At 37.7% G+C, this 19,510-nt stretch overlaps 2 protein-coding genes across 3 annotated transcripts in view; one reads left to right on the forward strand and one right to left on the reverse strand.

Annotated features, from left to right (window-relative positions):
* zgc:56235 overlaps positions 1-8,797 on the forward strand; it is a 24,022-nt gene extending 15,225 nt beyond the window's left edge. Inside the window, exons 8-9 of one of the 2 annotated variants that reach the window (NM_200217.2) lie at positions 1,007-1,064; positions 3,944-8,796. In NM_200217.2, coding sequence (NP_956511.1) covers positions 1,007-1,064; positions 3,944-4,035 — 150 coding nt within the window. In that variant the 3' untranslated portion in view covers positions 4,036-8,796. Of the gene's footprint in view, positions 1-1,006; positions 1,065-3,943 lie in introns of both variants that reach the window. The other variant, XM_087269007.1, reaches the window with a different exon arrangement.
* A 323-nt stretch (positions 8,798-9,120) lies between these two features.
* tor4aa (torsin family 4, member Aa) lies at positions 9,121-18,820 on the reverse strand. The gene is made up of 2 exons (NM_001017561.3): positions 18,734-18,820; positions 9,121-11,852 (listed from the first exon to the last, which is right to left on the reverse strand). The coding sequence occupies exon 2, from the start codon at positions 11,850-11,852 to the stop codon at positions 10,623-10,625; it is 1,230 nt and encodes a 409-aa protein (NP_001017561.3). The 5' UTR covers positions 18,734-18,820; the 3' UTR covers positions 9,121-10,622.
* Positions 18,821-19,510: the final 690 nt, after the last annotated feature.

Raw genomic sequence — 19,510 nt, forward strand, 5'->3', positions numbered from 1 at the left:
AGTTAGTCCAGAAATCTGGATGTTGAGTTATATGTAGAGATTTGTTATAAATATACAGGTTTTAAGGAGCTGTGTACAAATGTGAATGGAGAAGAAAGCTCCACACCGAGGCGGCCATCTGCGGTGCCATCTTGATGAGGAATCCGCATTTTTCTAAACATCTTCTTTAGTTTTAAGGAGATGAAAGACTCAAAGAGCAAAGAAATTTTCACAGTATGTCTGATAATATTTTTTCTTCTGGAGAAAGTCTTATTTGTTTTATTATGGCTTGAATAAAAGCAGTTTTTAATTTTTTAAACACCATTTTTTGGTGAAAATTATTAGCCCCTTTAGCTATATATTTTTTGAAAGTCTACAGAACAAACCATCATTATAAAAAACTTGCCTAATTACCCTAACCTGCCTAATTAACCCAGTTAAGTCTTTAAATGTCACTTTAAGCTGTATAGAAGTGTCTTGATAAATATTTAGTCTAATATTATTCACTGTCATCATGGCAAAGATCAAATAAACCAGTTATTAAAACTATTATGATCAGAAATGTGTTGAAAAAAATCTGTTCTTCGGTAAACAGAAATTGGGTAAAAAATAAACGGGGGCTAAAAATTCTGACTTCAACTGTATGTTTTGGGATTTTCTGGGCTAGTTAATATGCAGAAATGTTATCAAATCAACATTGTGTTTACTTCCAAGCCATCAGAGCGGGCCGCCCTAATATCTGCACGTTCTCCGTCACAGCCTCAAAACCAGGGTAGTAAAAAGCGTATTACTTTATATTAGGTATACAGGTGTACCTAATAAAGTGGCCGGTGAGTGTAAATGGAAAGCATATTTATTTAGCTTTTTAAATTGTTTTAAATAAAACTCAATAAAACGGCTGATTTTGTGGTGCAGTGTTGCATATTTGCATATTGTTTCAGGCAAAAATCTGCTTTTAATAATCCACCTGCAAGTACTAATGAGAAGCTTCTAACCGTTTCTGTTCTTCGTTATTCCTACACAACAGGCTAAAGTGAACAACGCGAGTCTGATTGGAATTGGTTACACTCAGAGTCTTCGACCAGGTAATCCTGTTACAATTCTTCACATTATTAAGATTTTTTGAACCTGCTAGATATGAAACATGCGGTACAAATACTTTGAACTTTCTTTTTTTTTAAACAAACAAACAAAACCTGTCGTACTCATAAACAATACCTGACAAAAGTCTTGTCACCTATGTAAGTTTTAGGAACAATAAATAATAACTTGACTACTAGTTGATCATTTGGTGTCAGAAGTGGTTTATATGAAAGGTAAAGGCCTCCAGATTAGGCTTATTTTACCACAATAAAATATGATCATGCCTTACTTTTTAATTATTTAATTAGGGCAGTAAGGTCTGACTTTGCTTAGACAAAAGTCTCATCACTGAACAAAAATAATGTCCAGTATAGAATATAAAGTCCTGCTGCAGTGGAGACAGAATGAATATTGTGTCTGACTCCATCATGAGCTTGGAGGACTGCATCCATACATCTCTGCACTGACTCAAATCACTGATTAATAAAGTCATGTGGAATGGCAAAGAAAGTGTTCCTGCAGGACTCCCAGAGTTCATCAAGAGTCTTTGGATTCATCTTTAACGCCTCCTCCTTCATCTTACCCCAGACATGCTCAATAATGTTCATGTCTTGTGACTGGGCTGGCCAATTCTGGAGCACCAACAGAACTTTGATGTGGAGGCTTGTTAGCCTTTAATAAAACACAGGGTTACTGTGAGGTTGGATTTTGGGTTGTGGTGAGTGTAGACATTTGGGTTAGTGTTACTGTGGGGCTGGGTTGAGGTTTGTGGTGGGTTTAGATGTTAATAAAACACAATGAGTTAGACTCCATCATGTACAAGACGTTAAATAAATCAGTGAAAACTCAGACCTCCGTTTATACCCCATTAAACTGTTAAGTTTTACAAACTTTTTAATTTATTCAACCGATCTTTGAGCGTGGCGGAAGCACTATGGAGCTTAGCTTAGCATAAATCATTGAATCGGATTAGACCATTAGCATCTCACATTGCATAATATGATTGCGCCTGAAAATCTTTCATTTTTGTGCAAGATGCTAATAATCTAATCCAGGGAAGTTGTAAAATGAGCCCATTTTCATAAACAAAAAAAGAGAAGCCATGGTCTTTAGCCTCCTTGTTTGAGCAACCGACTCCCATGCTAAGAATCGCCCGATCCATCCCACCTCAGAAAGGGATTGGTGCAGTAGGACCATTGCTTTACACATGGGGGCTCGTCCGGGATGGGAGTGAGTTTAGGGGGGTGAGTGTAACGAAGGCCAGCTGGCGATGTGCTATGCAGGTAAACCTCACTTCTCTGACCTCAAAAGGTGCTCTAGCGACAGGCATTAGAGGTCAATGTCTTTAGCCTCCTTGTTAGAGCAACCAACGTCCATGCAGAGAGGTGCCAGTTCGATCCCAGCTCAAAAGAGGATGGGAGCAGTAGGACCAGTGGGCTACACATGGGGTCTCGTCCGGGATGTGAGAGAGTTTAGGAGGGTGCAGTGTAACGTAGGCCAGCTGGCGATGTGCTATGCAGGTAAACCTCATTCCTCTGACCTCAAAAGGTGCTTTAGTGACAGACGTTAGAGGCCAATGTCTTTAGCCTCCTTGTTGGGGCAACCGACTCCCATGCAGAAAGGTGCCAGTTCGATCCCAGCTCAAAACAGGATGGGTACAGTAGGACCGATTGGTTACACATGGGGGCTCGTCCGGGATGTGAGTGAGTTTAGGGGGGTAAGTGTAATAGAGGCCAGCTAGCGATGTGCTATGCAGGTAAACCTCACTCCTCTGTCCTCAAAACGTGTTCTAGCGACAGGCATCAGAGGCCAATGTCTTTAGCCTCCTTGTTAGAGCAACCGACTCCAGTGCAGAGAGTTGCCAGTTCGATCCTAGCTCAGAAGGGGATTGGTGCTGTAGGACCGATGGTTTACACATGGGGGCTCGTCTGGGATGGGAGTGAGTTTAGGGGGGCTATGCTCTTTAGCCTCCTTGTTAGAGCAACCGACTCCCATGCAAAGAGTTGCCAGTTCGATCCCAGCTCAGAATGGGATTGGTGCAGTAGGACCGGTGGTTTACCAATGGGGGCTCGTCCGGGATGGAAGTGAGTTTAGGGGGGGTAAGTATAACTGAGGCTAGCTAGCAAAGTGCTATGCAGGTAAACCTCACTCCTCTGACTTCAAAAGGTGCTCTAGCGATATCAGGCATCAGAGGCCAATATCTCTAGCCTCCTTGTTAGGGCAACCGACTTGCATGCAGAGAGTTGCCGGTTCGTTTCCAGCTCAGAGCATGTGGGTGCTATATGAGCAGTGGGTTACATGTTGTTTTAATTTTACATTATTATACAGTTGAAGTCAAAATGATTACAAATTTGTTTTCCTTTTTAAAATGATGTTTAACAGATTCAGGAAATTTTCACAGTGTTTCCTATTATATTTATTCTTCTGGAGAAAGTCTGATTTGTTTTATTTTGGCTAGAATAAAAACAGGTTTAAATTTTTTTAAACAATTTTAGGGTCAATATTATTAGCCCCTTTAAGCTATATTTGTTTTGATTGTCTACAGAAAAAACTCATTATACAATGACTTGCCTAATTACCCTTACTTGCTTAATTAACCCAGTTAAGCCATGTTTTTTCGATTAGATGCTGACACATTATTACATGCAATCAAAGCTGATTACAAACACACATTTTTATTTAATTCCACCGAATTAAACATGCAACATAGTGGCAAGACAATGCTACCGTGTACAACATTCAACTTGGTGTACTGCATCTCACATAAGAAACAAATTCTCAACAAAATAGCATTAAGATGTTCATAAATAGCATGCGCTGTACACTTGTAGTCATTACCCACTGTCTTTTAACGACTTCTAATCTCTTTCTCGTTGTCCAGGGGTGAAACTGACTCTCTCGGCTCTCGTTGATGGGAAAAACTTCAACACCGGCGGACACAAGGTTGGACTGGGGTTTGAGTTGGAAGCGTAAAAACCGAAGAAGCGTCCTCACTTCCTCTCTCACAGCCCTTCTGCACTACATCACACACTCTAGCACTCCACGACTCGAACACTTAGCAGCATGTTGACGGTTTTCGCAAGTCTGTGTGTGAATCGCCGAAAGATCTGGCCTTCTAAGGGAAATATTTGCCGGTCACCTAATTTATTTAATGAAGGCCGTATATTTACAGAGCACCTGCAGCAAACCAAAATACACAAGTAGCGGTAGATTAGCAAGCATTGGGGAATGTTTCTCTGGTGATGTCAGCGCATGCTAAGCACTTATGTTTCGCAGCGGAGGTCAGAAACTGCACGAGGGTAGCTGAGGTTATTTCTCAGGACGGTTGTTAGAGTGACGTTGCACTTCTTGGGTTTTAGGCTATTGAGAGCGCTCACAGGAAACCGAAGAGACAGCAGACGCGTGTGTATTTTTAGAGCTTGCAACACTTTCTTTTACATTCATTGATGGTTAGAGAGCAACTCTGTATTGTGGAGGAAATCGCAAGTAGAAACCCACTTCAAATGTGCTGCTGTGAGCAATTGTATTTATAAAATACCAACTGCTTTGGGTAAATATTAATATAATTGTATACTGGCCATTTTCAAGGTGTTTCAATTCCCACAGCTGTATGTGTGCTTTATTTATATATACACACACACACAGTTGAATTATTCGCCCCCCTGTTTATTTTTTTCTCCTCAATTTAATGGAGAGCAGATTTTTCAACACATTTCTAATCATAATAGTTTTAATAACTCATCTCTAATAACTGATTTATTTTATCTTTGCCATGATGACAGTACATAATATTTTAATGAGAATTAAGACACTTCTATATAGCTTAAAGTGACATTTAAAGGCTTAATTGGGTTAATTAGGATAACTAGGCAGGTTAGGGTAATCGGGTAAGGTAATATATAATGATGGTTTGTTTTGTTGACTATCGAGAAAAAAAATATAGCTTAAAGGGGCTAATAATTTTGACCTTAAAATGGTGTTTAAAAAATTAAAAACTGCTTTTATTCTAGCCGAAATAAAACAAATAAGACTTTCTCCAGAAGAAAAAATATTATCAGACATACTGTGAACATTTCCATGCTCTGTTAAACATCATTTGGGAAATATTTAAAAAAAGAAGAAAAATTTAATTTTAAATTAAAGGGGGGTTAAAAATTCTGACTTCAACTGTATATACACTGCATTCGGAAAGTATTCATAGCGTTCACGTTTTCCACATTTGTTTGTTACAGGCTTATTCCAAAATGGATTAAATTCATTTATTTCCTCAACATTCTACACACAATCCCCCATAATGACAATGTGAACAAAGAGTTTTTGAAATTTTTGCAAATTTATTAAAAATAAAAAAGCTGAAAAATCACCTGTACATCAGTATTCACAGCCTTTGGCGCGAAGCTCTAAATTGAGCTCAGGTACTGTACATTCTTCCAGCAGGACAATGACCCAAAGCACACCATCAAAATATCTATGGCTTCACAACAACTCTGTGAAATGTTCTTGAGTGGCCCAGTCAGAGCCCAGGCCTAAATCCTATTGAACATCTCTGAAGAGAGATCTGAAAATGGCTGAACACCATCACCTCCCATCCAACCTGATAGAGCTTGAGAGGTACTGCAAAGAGGAATGGGCAAAAATTCCCAAATACAGGTGTGCCAAACATGTGGCATCATATTCAAAAAGACTTGAGGCTGTAATTGCTGCCAAAGGTGCATCAACAAAGTATTGAGCAAAGGCTGAGAATACTAATGTAGATGTGGTTTTTCAGCTTTTTTATTTTTAATAAATTTGCAACAATTTCAAAAACTCTTTTCACATTGTCATTATGGGGGATTGTGTGTAGAATGTTGAGGAAATAAATGAATTTAATGCATGTTGGAATAAGGCTGTGACATAAACAAATGTGGAAAAAGTGAAGCGCTATCAATACTTTTCGGATACACACACACACAAAAACTGTATAGGTACAAAAGCTGTCACTGAGGTACATTTTAGGTCCTAATATGGAACTTTTAGGTACTAGTATATTCACCTTATTCTCAGCGGTCTTTTTGGCTCGAGTCTTCCGGTCTCATTCAATTCTATTCATTTTTAGACGTTAATATCAGCTTGTTATGCTGCTAGATGTTGCAAACTGATGTTCTCATATTATATTATTCTACTTTGTCTGTATAGTCATGCAAACACTTGCTTGTAAATGTTTTCTGCCTATTATTATCCCTAGTCATTTCTCCCATAGGCAACTGAATTGGAAGTTCTTAAACAATCAGAAAAAACATGTGCACGTCCACATTGAAGAGTAAGGTCTATAACTTTAAAGGAGATCTATTAGGCCCCTTTTTACAAGATGTAAAATAAGTCCCTAGAGGACGACCCAGGAGTGTGTATGTGAAGTTTCAGCTCAAAATACTTCACAAAAATGTTTTAAAGCTCTTTGAAATTGACCCTTTTAGGCTTTGATCCAAATTGTGGCGTTTTGGTGACTGTCGCTTTAAATTCAAATGAGATTGTGCTCTTTTCAAAAGAGGGTGGAGCTATGAACGCCTATGTGTCAGCATAGTGGCAGATTTAAAACTCTGATGGTGGATGGCTGCTTCACACTCAGGGCTGTTTATGCTAATGAGGGAGAGATGGTCACTAATGGGCGGGGCTTTTCCCCTTCTGATGACATGTACAATGGGGTAATGTCAATCAAATTGTTTCTGCAGACTGTTTTATGAAGCGTGATTATAAAAAATCATAGAACGAATAAATGTGTATCATTAGAGGCTGGTTACATTCACACACTGCTGCCACACAACTGTGTTTAAACCCCTTATAAAAGTGATTTTTGCATAATAGCTCCCCTTTAAGGTATCAACATGAATTCTTTAGGTACTAACATGTACCTAAGGGCATCACCCCAGTGACTGCTTTTGTAAATATATATATTTCTACATTCATACTACGGCGCTGTAGAATGCTTGATTCTGATTGGCTGATAAACATTCTAAGGTATCCCTGAACAGTCAAAGATCACATCAAAACAAGACTTGAGGCTTTGGATGAGATGCGTATGAAACTAGTCCCACACAGAGGAGCTTTTTGAGGACAAAAACCTGACAAATGTTTAAAACACACCATCTGAACCCTGTCTTTAGTAGCAGTAACCGTAGTATAATAACACTGACTCAGTCTGGACTGGTGAATTATTAGAAAATAATGCACACCCAGGGTGTAAAGGACACTCAGCTACACATCAGTACCTTAGGCATGCATAGGTTTGTCACAATACTGGAATTAGATACCAATCGGTACTGGAATTTTAAAAACCACAAACATTTGAGCATCGCTGTTGAGCATATTCTTAAACAGTGCTGATTTGCCATTGTGCTCGCATGCTCAACAGAAATGGCTGTCAAGGTCATCAATTCACCGAACTCACCGCACTTTACTAAGTGTAACCACAGATAAAAGGACACTGGAGCGTTTTAAAGTCACGTCAATCAGCTGGTTTGTCCAGTCTCCCTGTATCCGTGGTTACACTCGGTAAACAGTGGTGAGTTCAGAGAACTGATGACCTTCACGGCCAATCACATCCATTTCTGTTGAGCATGTGAAGAAAATGGCAAACCAGCACTGAACACGCTCAAATGTTAGCGGGAAATAAACGTTTTTAAAATTTCGGTAGTGATTTGCATTGATTTCCCGTATCGTGACAACCCTAGGCGTGCATTCTTTTTATAATAATTTAATGGCCTGTGTATGTATAGTGAAGCCCGAAATTATTTATACCCCTGGCAAATTCTGACTTACTTTTTAAGGTTTTTTTTGACCGGAAATGTCACAGGCTTCTTTCAGAAGATAATAAGATCAGGTACAAGAGGCATCAGTGTGTAAAAAAAATATATATATATTTCTCAGCTTTTATTTACATTTGAACAATATTTTTTGATGATTTGATGATGAAAATGTCTGAATTAGAGCTGCACGATTCTGGCTAAAATGAGAATTGCGATTTTTTTTTTTTTTGCTTAAAATAAAGATCACAATTCTCTCACGATTCTGTAGATGTAAAATAAAGGTATGGTAAAAACAAACATCGATAATAATATTATGTGTGGGTCTACTGGTTTTTATAAATAATTCTATTCTACTTATAATAATTCTGATGTTGAATTATTATGTTTGAGATATGCTTGCAATCTGTCATATTGAACAATTTTATTCTCTGGTAAAATCAGACATTTACCATTATCAGATTATTTTCAATATATAGGCTAGAGTAGTTATACTGACATTGTAAACATTTATTTTCATGCACAACATCATTAACTGAAGACAAAAATGACATTTTTAGGTGAATTATACCTTATAAATACAGTATGTGACTCATTCAACATCATTTGGAGGTGTCAGTCAGCAACGCATGTAAAACAATCAAAAAACTCGTGCAGCCGCCTTTTCTTCTCTCCTGAACTTGAAAATATGATTGGCAGAATCATAGAAATGCTGGATTAAGATCGTCTAGGGGTTGAATCGAGATTGCGATCTTTTAACGATTAATTGTGCAGGTCTAGTCTGAATTTTCCAGGGGTGTGAATAATTTCAGGTTTGACTGTGTAAATATACACACACACACACACACACACACACACACATAGTCAAACTAATTTTAGAACTGAAGACCTTGGTCTCTGTACCCCATTTTCCAGTGGCAACTGAAAAATTCTAATAAAAAGTGAAAACAGTCGTATTGTTTTGTGTTATTTAGAGTTTTGCTTGTTGCTCGGGCCTTCTTCACAGTAAATGAGAAACAATACAGTACCAAAGCTGCCAGTAAGAGTTTTCTTTTTGAAAGAAATGAGTGTGTTTAGAAAGGATGCATTCATTTGGTCCGATTATAATGATACAGAGGTTTTTGAATAAAGGCTGAAGCAATATTGATTTCTGAAGGATCGTGCCGAGAGTAAAATTCAGCTTTAAATCAAAGGGATCAATTTCATTTAATATAGCAGTTATGCTATTTACTGCTTTTTAAAAATGTAAATAAATCCATCCTTGGTAAACATATAAAACTTCTTTCCAAAATATTTTTAATGTCTTACTAACATTCAACTTTTGGACGGTTCTGTATACAACTTTCTCGAAAAACATACACTTAAAAAAATATCTGGTAATGAACAGTTTCCGTATTTTGTGATTAAACCAAAAACTATGGCATCGCTGCATAAAAGCAGTACTTTTGAAAGTGATCTTGAATGTTTTGCTCAAGGGGAGCACATTTACTCTCCTGAATGACCCTGACAAACTCTTCAGTACACGCTGACTCATGTTGTAAACAGCAGGCATCAAACATTCAGCTTCTGCTTTGTGATGTAGATCAGTGGTCCTCAAACCTCGGGATATGGTCCGTGGATCAATTGGTACTGAGCCGCACAAGAAATCATTACTTATTTTCATTTTATTTATTATCTGAGTCTTTATTTTGATAAATGACCATATTCTCTTGGTTACATTTCAGTCACTTGAGCCCAAAAAAGTAACCCCCAAGCTAGCAAAATGAGTAAGAAACAGACATCTGTGGAAAGTTTCTTTGCTAAGGGATAAAGGCCCAGTGAAGGACCCACAAACAGCCAAATAATAGATCCACAACCTATTTGTCAACAAATCGAATGCGTATCCAGCATGTCTGTACTTGAAGATCAACTGCTAGAGATCGCAAATGACGGGGACCATTCACATATCACATATATTCCACACACAAGTTTGTAATTTCCAATGGAGGCGCGCATATCTTGTGCCTTTCAGGCGCTCCCAGATGAAAAACATCTCAGCTTTACAAAATGCCTCGAGCGAGTCACGTGAAAAGAACTGACCAATCAGCTTCATACTTTGGAATGATTATTTCTGTAGACTAATTACCCCAGACAAACACAGAACACCCAAACACTGCAGTGCTTTTTCATTTTCTCTATAAATAAAACTTGTATCAGAGCTGCAGCAATGTTTTGTTAACTTGTCGTCCTCTAAGAAAACGATTGTTGGTCACCTAGCTATTTTCGTACACCGCCCCAACCTTGATCTCCACTCTGTGGACTTTCGATGTTGAAAATGCAACTCAACAGCTTAACAAAGTGACTTTTATTGACATTTTAGTAGTAGTTTGAATTAATATAACATAAAGGAAATAACATATAGAGAAACAAGTATGTAAAATAACAGGAAATGTACTGGCAGTTTAATACAAGGTTTTTGTAGCGTTATACACAACACCAACCTAAACATTATATCACTTTCAACTATTATAAATGTCCATAAAAGTCACCTTTTCAAACTTTTTCGAGGTTAAAAGTTGTTAGAAGAAAGCTCCAGGACGCATACTGCAATTCGAAAGCATAAATAAACAGAAAAATTAAAACATGAATCACAAAATACGGAAAACTGCTATTTTACGGACATCTTTCACACCTGCAAATATTTACCAGCAATGACACAGTGTTGAACGCACAATGAAATCAAAATGGCCACCAACCACAACATTTTCTTCATGATGCCCATCTGCATGGCAGATTTTAGTTTTAAAGAAGGTTCACTTTGGCCACGACCTGCCTGCATCCGGTGTGTGAAAATTCCCGTTCGCCAACTATATAGTACGACAGTTCCTCCGCAAGTCTTTCTACGTGAGATCGATCTGGGTAAAATCCTTCCCTGGACATCTCGTCAATAAAACAATCCATCACATGACTCTTCTCCAAAAGCATAAACGGCAAGTACTCTGCATCCAAAAACAGCCCGTGATGCTCTTGAAGGTAATTCCGCAACCAAGGCGTTAGCTCCTGAGTCAAGCTCAAACGTCCCGAGATGGCAATGCTGGAGTTGTGGAGGACGAATTTGGTGATATCTTCGTGTCCTAGGTTGCTGATGAGGATGTAGATGGCGTTTAAGTATTTGTTGCTGTTTTGGGGTTGAATTAGCTCTCGCAAGGTGTCCATTAGCTGTCTGGGCATGTGTTCAACTTCGTCGAAGATAAAAACAGGAATTTTCTCCTCTTCCTCTCCTTGGGAGACCATTTCGGAGATGTGAGATTCCAGAGATTTGGTGCAAACTGGGATATCATCGTCTGTTGGGCAATGGTGGAGCACAAAGTACTGCATCACTAACTCCTCGCCAACAACCGAGCGGAAATGCTGAGCTAATAATCGACCAACATGGCTTTTCCCGACTCCCGTAGGTCCGTGAAACGACAGCACTAAAGGTTTATTATGCACATAGGTTGACAGATAATCCTGTAAATGACCCAGAAGGCCTTCTGCCACTTCCTGTTGTCCAAATACTTCCCTTTTAAGGGTCTTTTCCAGCCCTTCAAGATCATACTTGAGGACGTGGTCGTCCAAGTTCTCGATGGCGTTGTAGACCTGCAGAAAGACAATGATGCACAGTAAGTACAGGCAGTTTTTGGCACGGCTGCTCTCTTTGGTGGGTACGGCCCTCAAGCTGCTGGTCGGATACAAAACCCGACCCTTCCTCTTTTTCTTCCGCTTGCGTGGGGAAGCTGGGTTGCTGTTGACAGGCTCGTGGAGGTTATCGAAAGTGAAAACCTTCGGGCTGGTGGACCGTGGAGATGTGAAGATCTGGGGTGTCGCTGATGCAATCTCCATACGCCGCTTTTTTATGGCCTGGTACTTCATGCGAATGCGCACCATGGCACGTACGCTTGAGGAGAACTGAGAGAAACTTCCTTTGCCATTTTGGTTCGGCTCTTTTAGTTGGTCTCCTCTTAAGCGGTCGCTGGGGTCTTGCTCTCCCATCTGTAGAAAGCAATATAGAAATATATGTAAACACATGGGAATAAACAAGGGTCTGCGATTAAAGAAACACTTTTATGGAAATAGGCTTATTTTACAACTCCACTACAGTTAAACTGTTTACTATTTTTTAAATGTACTAAGGCACGCATATAGGGAACGACATGCTTGCATATTCCAGATGCACCTAGTTGAAAGCCTGCCAACTTTTCAGAATGCCGCACCGCAAGTCAAGTAACAAAAACTGACCGATCAGCTTCATACTTTGTATAGACTAATCACCTCAGACAAACACAGAGCACCCAAACACCCAGTGCTTTTTAATCTTCTCTATCAATAAAACTTGTATCAGAGATGCAGCAATGTTTTGTTAGTTTGACATCCTCTGAGAAAGCGGTTGATGGTCGGCTAGGAACGACATAGAAGCGTCAACACAAATCGCATTGAAATTGCTAAAGCAAGCACACTTGCTCTTTTCACAGGCTTTTAGATGCAATATATGACTGACTTATAAATGACCTGGTTATGTGATACATCAGCCTTCCTGTATCCAAAGTAATCCCACACCACAGATGTTGAATTTTTGTGGTTGACAAGTCCTCCTGTGCTGAACTCATCATACCTGTTTATGCAGACTATTTGTCATTCCGTTTGGTCTTCTGTTCTCGCGCTCTGTTCAGGTGTACTGTGTTATGATTGGGTCAAATAGCATTTTGTTTTCAGCGACAGGCTTCAGCCACTGTTTAAACTCGTCTTTCTCCAACCAGGAGTACGCAAACTTACCTTTTCCCATTTTGTTTCGCTCTATGATTTCGCTACATGTGGAGAATGTCACATAACCCTCCATCGTTTGCCGCAAATTACGTCACATCACCCAGACGAAGGAGTTTGGCCAGATGCACCCTCTGGATCGAGCACATCGTTGTTAATATTAGGAAGAAAATAAATATATTTATGCTTTTTTGGAGTGAAACACTTTGGACAACGCTTGAACAAAATTTAAGACCTCATAAACACACAATTAAGACTTTTTAATTCCTATTAAGCGCATTCATTTTCTCAATTGATTTATCAACTTTTAATACTTTTTAAGACCCCGCAGACACCCTGTGACAGGTTTTTAGGGAAACTATAATGCTTCTACTATAGCATTGCTGCATAAAAGCAGTACTTTTATAAGTGTTCTTGAATGTTTTGCTCAAGGGGAGCACGTTTACTCTCCTGAATGACCCTGACAAACCCTTCAGTGCACGCTGACTCATGTTGTAAACAGCATGCATCATACACTCAGCTTCTGCTTTGTAATGTAGATGACAAAAATTACTATAATAAAAAGGAGGTCATTGTAGTCTTGCATAATTAAATGTGTTTTAAGATTTATTTCTGTTCTACTATAGGAGAACCACAGTAAAAATGCAATTTTTTTGTTTTTTCCCCAAGTAGCTGAGACTGTTGTTTGAGTGAGTTTGGGGCAGGCCTAAACATGGCCAAAAAAAAAAAGCACAGTACAATACATGTGTAGGATTTGGACATGCTTTTCCTATGTCATGTTTAGCATCAATTGTGAAAAAGAAGTTAATTCAAATCTACTATAAATACACTTCTTTAAAACTAAGAATAATAATTCATTCATTCTACTTCTCTAAAATGTACTTCCCTCACACTCTGAAGTGTACTATTAGTATATTTCTTTCAAACTGAAAGAGCTCTACTCAGAAATATACCTGACTTACTATTACATACTCCCCGGGTTTCAGAGACTATGCTTGAGGCTAGTCTGAGACTAAACTGCATGCTTGAGTTGCATGCTAAATGACTCGCGGTGACAGATCTTACAATTCATCAGTGTCACTGTTTTGTCTGAGGATGCACACTAGTATTGTGAAATGTGAAGTGAGTGGGTCCTCTTGTTTTTAACCCATCCGAGTGCGCGCACACACACGTTTGAGTGAGGAGTGGAAGCACACACACACACACACACACACACAAACAAACACCACCAAGGGAGCAATTAGTGTTTTGGTGCCTTGCTCGAGGGCACTTTGGCAAGTTATTGTAACTCCCCCCATCTTTAATTCCTGCTGGAAATGGGAATCGAACCAACAACCTTTAGGTTACAAGACCAACTCACTGACCATTAAAGGCTGATTTATACTTCTGCGTCAAGTGCACGGTCCGGTGCAGCCTTCACGCTGTCGCATAGCCCTCACCCTCGCCTCTCAAAAAAAGTAACTACACGTCGCAACGATTCGTAGCGAAAGCTCTGCGATTGGTCAGCCTGGTAGCTGGGATGAGTGTGGGCGGTGCTGAGAGCCGCGAGCCCGTTGAAGCGAGTGTTTACAAGTGTTGAGTCCTGTGAAGGAGCTCCAGATTGAAACTTTTTTTTGTGTTTTGTTTAAAGTTGTTGCATGTCCGTTAGTTCCCACCTCTGAATGAGCAAGTTTTAGCTGCATTAAGGTAGCGTTCAGAAAAACAAAACAACCATGAAGAAACTCGACACAGAGGAAAATAAAATCCAACTGCCCGCTAGTGTTTGGGAAGTCTTATTGCAGAGCAACACAAACGCAGCACGCAGAAGTATAAATGCACGGCTACTCATAAGGCATGCGCCATGGGTCACGCCGATCACTTGTGCGACGTAAAAACCAGACTTAAGGCCACAACAAGTAGTCTTGCAGCCTGACTAATTGTCGGTGTAGGCCAACTTCAAATGCAATAATGATTAGCTAACTAATGGTATTGAGGGAGAAGTAAATTGGTGCTAGGTATATTTATAAATATTGTATTTAAATGATAGTAAATCATTAACTTTTATTTGTTGTAGTTGTATGTGTTAAAATGATCTTGGTATACTTTTCGTACACTGTAAAAACATTCTTGCCACCTTAATTTTTATAGTTGAATCAAAATAACTTTTCTTGTCATCTAAAACTTACATAAATCGAACTGAAAATATTAAGTTAAACTTTGTAAAACTTAATAAAATAATAGCTGAAACCTGATTAACTTAATAAAATAAGTTAAAGAAACATAAAAATATTTGTTGTCTTGACTTTGTCATTATTTGTTTGTGTATGTGCCTGTGAAAGTTCAGGACGTTATATTAAATTGTAGTTTATTAAGTGTTAAAAGCACAAATACGCTGAATAATAACTTCAGCTTATTCCAAATTGGCTACTGACAATTGCACACTTTGTCTTCAGAGTCTAACAGTATTCGGGTACAGAAATTCAATAATAATTAAATTAATTAATAAATAATTGTTCTAGTACAAATATAGTAAAAATTCTTAGAGCAAGTAAAAATATTGTTTTGTTTTTACCGTCATCAGAAATAAGTCAAAATTAAGAGTTTTACCTTGAAACCAGCTAAATAATCTGCCGGTGGGGTTAGTAATAAATAATTTTATTTTTGCTTTAAAATGTAGATATTTGGACTAGAAACGAGTCTAAAATTATAAGTAAAAAACATTTTTTGTTGCATAAAATCATATAAATACTTTATAAGTACAGTGATTAAATACAATTCTGTAGCTCCTGGCCGACTATAATTCAGACTCAACATTGCTTATCTTGCAATGTGACTATTGCGGATGCGCACATTGAGATATCGATGCTGAAATTATATATTGTGCATCCCTACTTGATAACACTAGAAAACCACATGTTAACCAAAAGTACACTAATAACTTTTTATTTTCCAATAGTTGCAGGTTCAAGTCTTGGCACCACCTGGATTTGTTGGTAAGAAGTGGAATTGTTGGTCATGTGTGTTCAATTAAATTCAATTATTGAGTTTATTTGTACCTCTGTTCTTCTTTCATCTTTTCGTCCCTTTATTAAAGAGAGGTCGTCACAGCGGAACAAACCAACTTATCCAGCATATGTTTTACGCAGCGGATGACCTTTCAGCTGCAACCCATCACTGGGTAACATCCATACACACTCATTCACACACATACACTGTGGACAATTTAGCCTACCCAATTCACCTGTACCACATGTCTTTGGATTTGTGGGGGAAACCGGAGCACCCGGAGGAAACCCACACGCTGTTCACAATTAATAAAAAATTATTACACTACTGATTTAAATGTTTAAACTAAGCATTATTGTAGACTAGTTGTGCACTTTAGAGTGTACGACGGTTTCACTTATAGTAATTTTATATCTTAAAAGTGGGCCCAAATAAACTGCCAGTATATTTTCTGTTATTTTACAGACTTATTTATTTACATTATATTATTTCAAACTACTAAAAATGTCGATAAAAGTCACTTTGTTCAATTTTAGAGTTGAATTTTCAACCTTAAAAGTCAACAGAGCAGAGATCAACATCCCATAATGCAATTCACAACTGCAAACAAACAGAAAACACTTGTGAATCTTGTGTATGAATCGAACTCTTCATGTCCTGTTGAGTTTTCTCTGAATGACCCTGACTAACTCTTCAGTAAATGATGACTCATTGTTGTAAACGGCATGCGTACAGTAATAAACTCAGCCTCGTGTTTATCTTTCTAATAATTTGCATATGCATTCGCCACAATACAGCAAGAATGAGTGTGGCAACATCATTCACTATCTCAATCTGCATGACCTCGCCTGTAAGATGCTAGCATCTTCAGCGATACGGCTATACACATGCAAACGAGACTCCGTTCAAACAAGTTTCATCTGCAGCACAAAACAAAAGAGCTCAGTTTCAGTAAAACCCATACGTACATTGTCTGACCATCAAAAGTATCGAATGACAACAACCGAATTGGGGTAAAGTTGGTTTTATATTCGCACTTTCGTTCAGTGACAATTTGACACGCTACTTAGAATATTGCATGTAAGTGTGACTTCAAAACAACGTTAATACTATTTAATTAACTGTGAACAACTTTGATAGTCATCAGCTGCTAATGTGATTTTACTATTTAGAACAATGGTCTAAAACTCAATTACTGGAGGGCCACAGCTCTGCAGATTTTAGCTCCAACCACCTCCAAATCACACCTGCCTAATAGTCTCCAGTAGTCTTGAATACCTTGATTAGTTGGATCAGCTGTGTTTAATTAGGGTTGAAGCAAAAATGTGCAGGGTTAAGTTGCGGCCCTCCAGGAATTTAAAACCCATTAGAATTTCCGAAGACATTTTTTTTTTTAATTATATATTAAAAAGTCAGAATGTGCAAATATAAAACCAACTTTACCTCAACAAAAACTGACCGGGGTAAATTTGGTTTTATTTTCGCAACGTTCAGACATTCTCCTCAATAATATAATTTCAGAAAAGTATTATTTGCTAATAACTATTGCATTATAATACAATGTTTACAGTCAATTAAATAGAGCTAATGTTGTCATATTTAAATACGTTATCAGAGCGAACATTCAATTTAGCATTGCACATTAAACAATATTGCGACCGTTAAAATGAACGATCATGCGAATATAAAACCAACTTCAATAAAAACTGACTAAGGTAAATTTGGTTTTATTTTCGCATGTTCAGACTTTCTCCTCTATAATATAATTTCATAAAAGTGTTATTTGCTAATAACTATTGCATTATAATTCAATAATGTAAACAGTCAATTAAATAGATCTAATATTGTCATACTTAAATATGATTTGAAAGCAAATATTCAATTAGCGTGGTACTTTAAACAATATTGCAACCGTTAAAATGAACGAACGAGCTAATATAAAACCAACTTTACCTCAATAAAAACTGATTTTTGCTAATGTTGTCATATTTTAATCCGATTTCAGTGCAAATATTCAAATTAGCGTAGTACAAAAAACTATTTTGACCGTTAAAATGAACGATTGAGAAAAAATAAAATCAACTTTATCTCAATAAAAACTGATTGTTGCTAATTTTGTCACAAATTAATTATTAAATATTAATTAAATATTAATTATTAAATAATTATTGCATTATAATTCAATAATGTAAACAGTCAATTAAATAGATTAAATATTGTCATACTTAAATATGATTTCAAAGCGAATATTCAAGTTAGCGTGGTACGTTTAACAATAAGCGACCGTTAAAATGAACGAAATAGCAAAAATAAAATTTACATAAATAAAAACTGATTGTTTCTTATTTTGTCACATTTAAATGCAATTTAAGAGTGAATATTCAAATTAGCGTGGTCCATTAAACAATATTGCGACCGTTAAAATGAACGACCGTGCGAATATAAAACCAACTTTACTTTAATAAAATCTGACCAATCAAAATTTGGTTTTATTTTCGCAATTTCAGACTTTCTCCTCAATAATATCGTTTCATAAAAAGTGTTATTTGCTAATAATGATCTAATATTGTCATTTTCAATACGACTTCAGAGCGTATGTTCAAATTAGCGTGGTACGTTAAACAATATTGCGACCGTTAAAATGAACGAACGAGCGTACAACTACTTCAATAAAAACTGAAAGGTCTCGTTTAACTTATAGTTTAAATTTTACTCCAAAAAAGTCAAGCCTATTTGCTTCAAATGAGAAAACTACATTGAAACTCTCCTCTAAAGGTATAACTCAAACACCGTTTGCTTCTGCAAAGTTCAACATTCCACACATTCTGCTTTTCCTTCACAATCCCCACTGCCACACAGAAGATATGGTTTCCTTCCTGGAAATCCCGTTCGCACACCCCTTTTGGAAAACAAGGGTAATAAAAGTGCCTCGCAGGCTCCTAAATCAAGACTAGACTGCAACTTTTCAAGTCTCCCAGCAGCGCATATGAAGAAGGGAAGTTAAGTAACAGTTGCTTAAGCTTGCAGCGGTTATCTAACTCTATCTATCGGATGCAAGAGCAAAAAACTGCACAGGAAGACGAATGTAAAACTTAAGAGAATGTTTAATGCAATTGAAGTTGGCTTACCTTTAGTAAACAGCCTTGAATTAGAGCTGGCGTGTGGTTTTGAAGCATTGGATCCCTCTAGATGGCTGACTGATGAGGAGAGAGAGCAGCGGAGGAAGCGACTTCCTCACCGCCAAACATTAACATGATACCATGACTCCGCCCACTTTTGTAGGCCACGCCTCCAGCGCTCAGGCCTTCTGAAGCACCTTTGTGCATTTAAAAATAGTTTGTTGCACTTCATTGTGTATTGGGTTACGTCAGTCGATTCAGGGATGGAAAGTAAATCATGTTGAATAGATCTTGCAGTATTGCTGGTGGCAAAGGAATGACATGTTCAATATGTGTAGATTTGTACTGTGTGCAGTGTTGGGTGTAGTTACAAAGTTACTAGCTGCTGTAATTAAATTATTCACTAAAAAGTCATCTAAGGGTTTATTTTTAAGGTTGTTGTTTATTTTTAGGTTGTTTAATTAAAGTTATTTATATTTCCCTTAATGAATTTGAACACAAAAGAAGATATTTTGAAGAATGTGCAACACCTGTAACCATTGACTTGCATTTGTTTGTCCTATTATGGAAGTCACTGTTTTGTTTGGAGTTTATTGTATTGCATTACGTCAGTCGATTTGGAGAAGAAAAGCAAACCATGGTGAACAGATCTTGCAATATTGCTGGTGGCAAAGGAATGACTGTAACGAAATGTTCAATATGTGTAGATTTGTTCTGTGTGCAGTGTTGGGTGTAGTTAACTACACTTAAAAAAACTAATTTTAGTTTATTTCTAGCAGCTTGGAT

This window comes from Danio rerio, chromosome 10 (assembly GCF_052040795.2).
Source record: "Danio rerio strain M-AB ecotype USA chromosome 10, GRCz13ab, whole genome shotgun sequence".
NCBI lineage: Eukaryota > Metazoa > Chordata > Actinopteri > Cypriniformes > Danionidae > Danio > Danio rerio.

Coding starts and splice junctions, on each gene's coding strand:
- tor4aa (NM_001017561.3), bottom strand. CDS start 11,852: ATGGGAGAGCAAGACCCCAGCGACCGCTTAAGAGGAGACCAACTAAAA.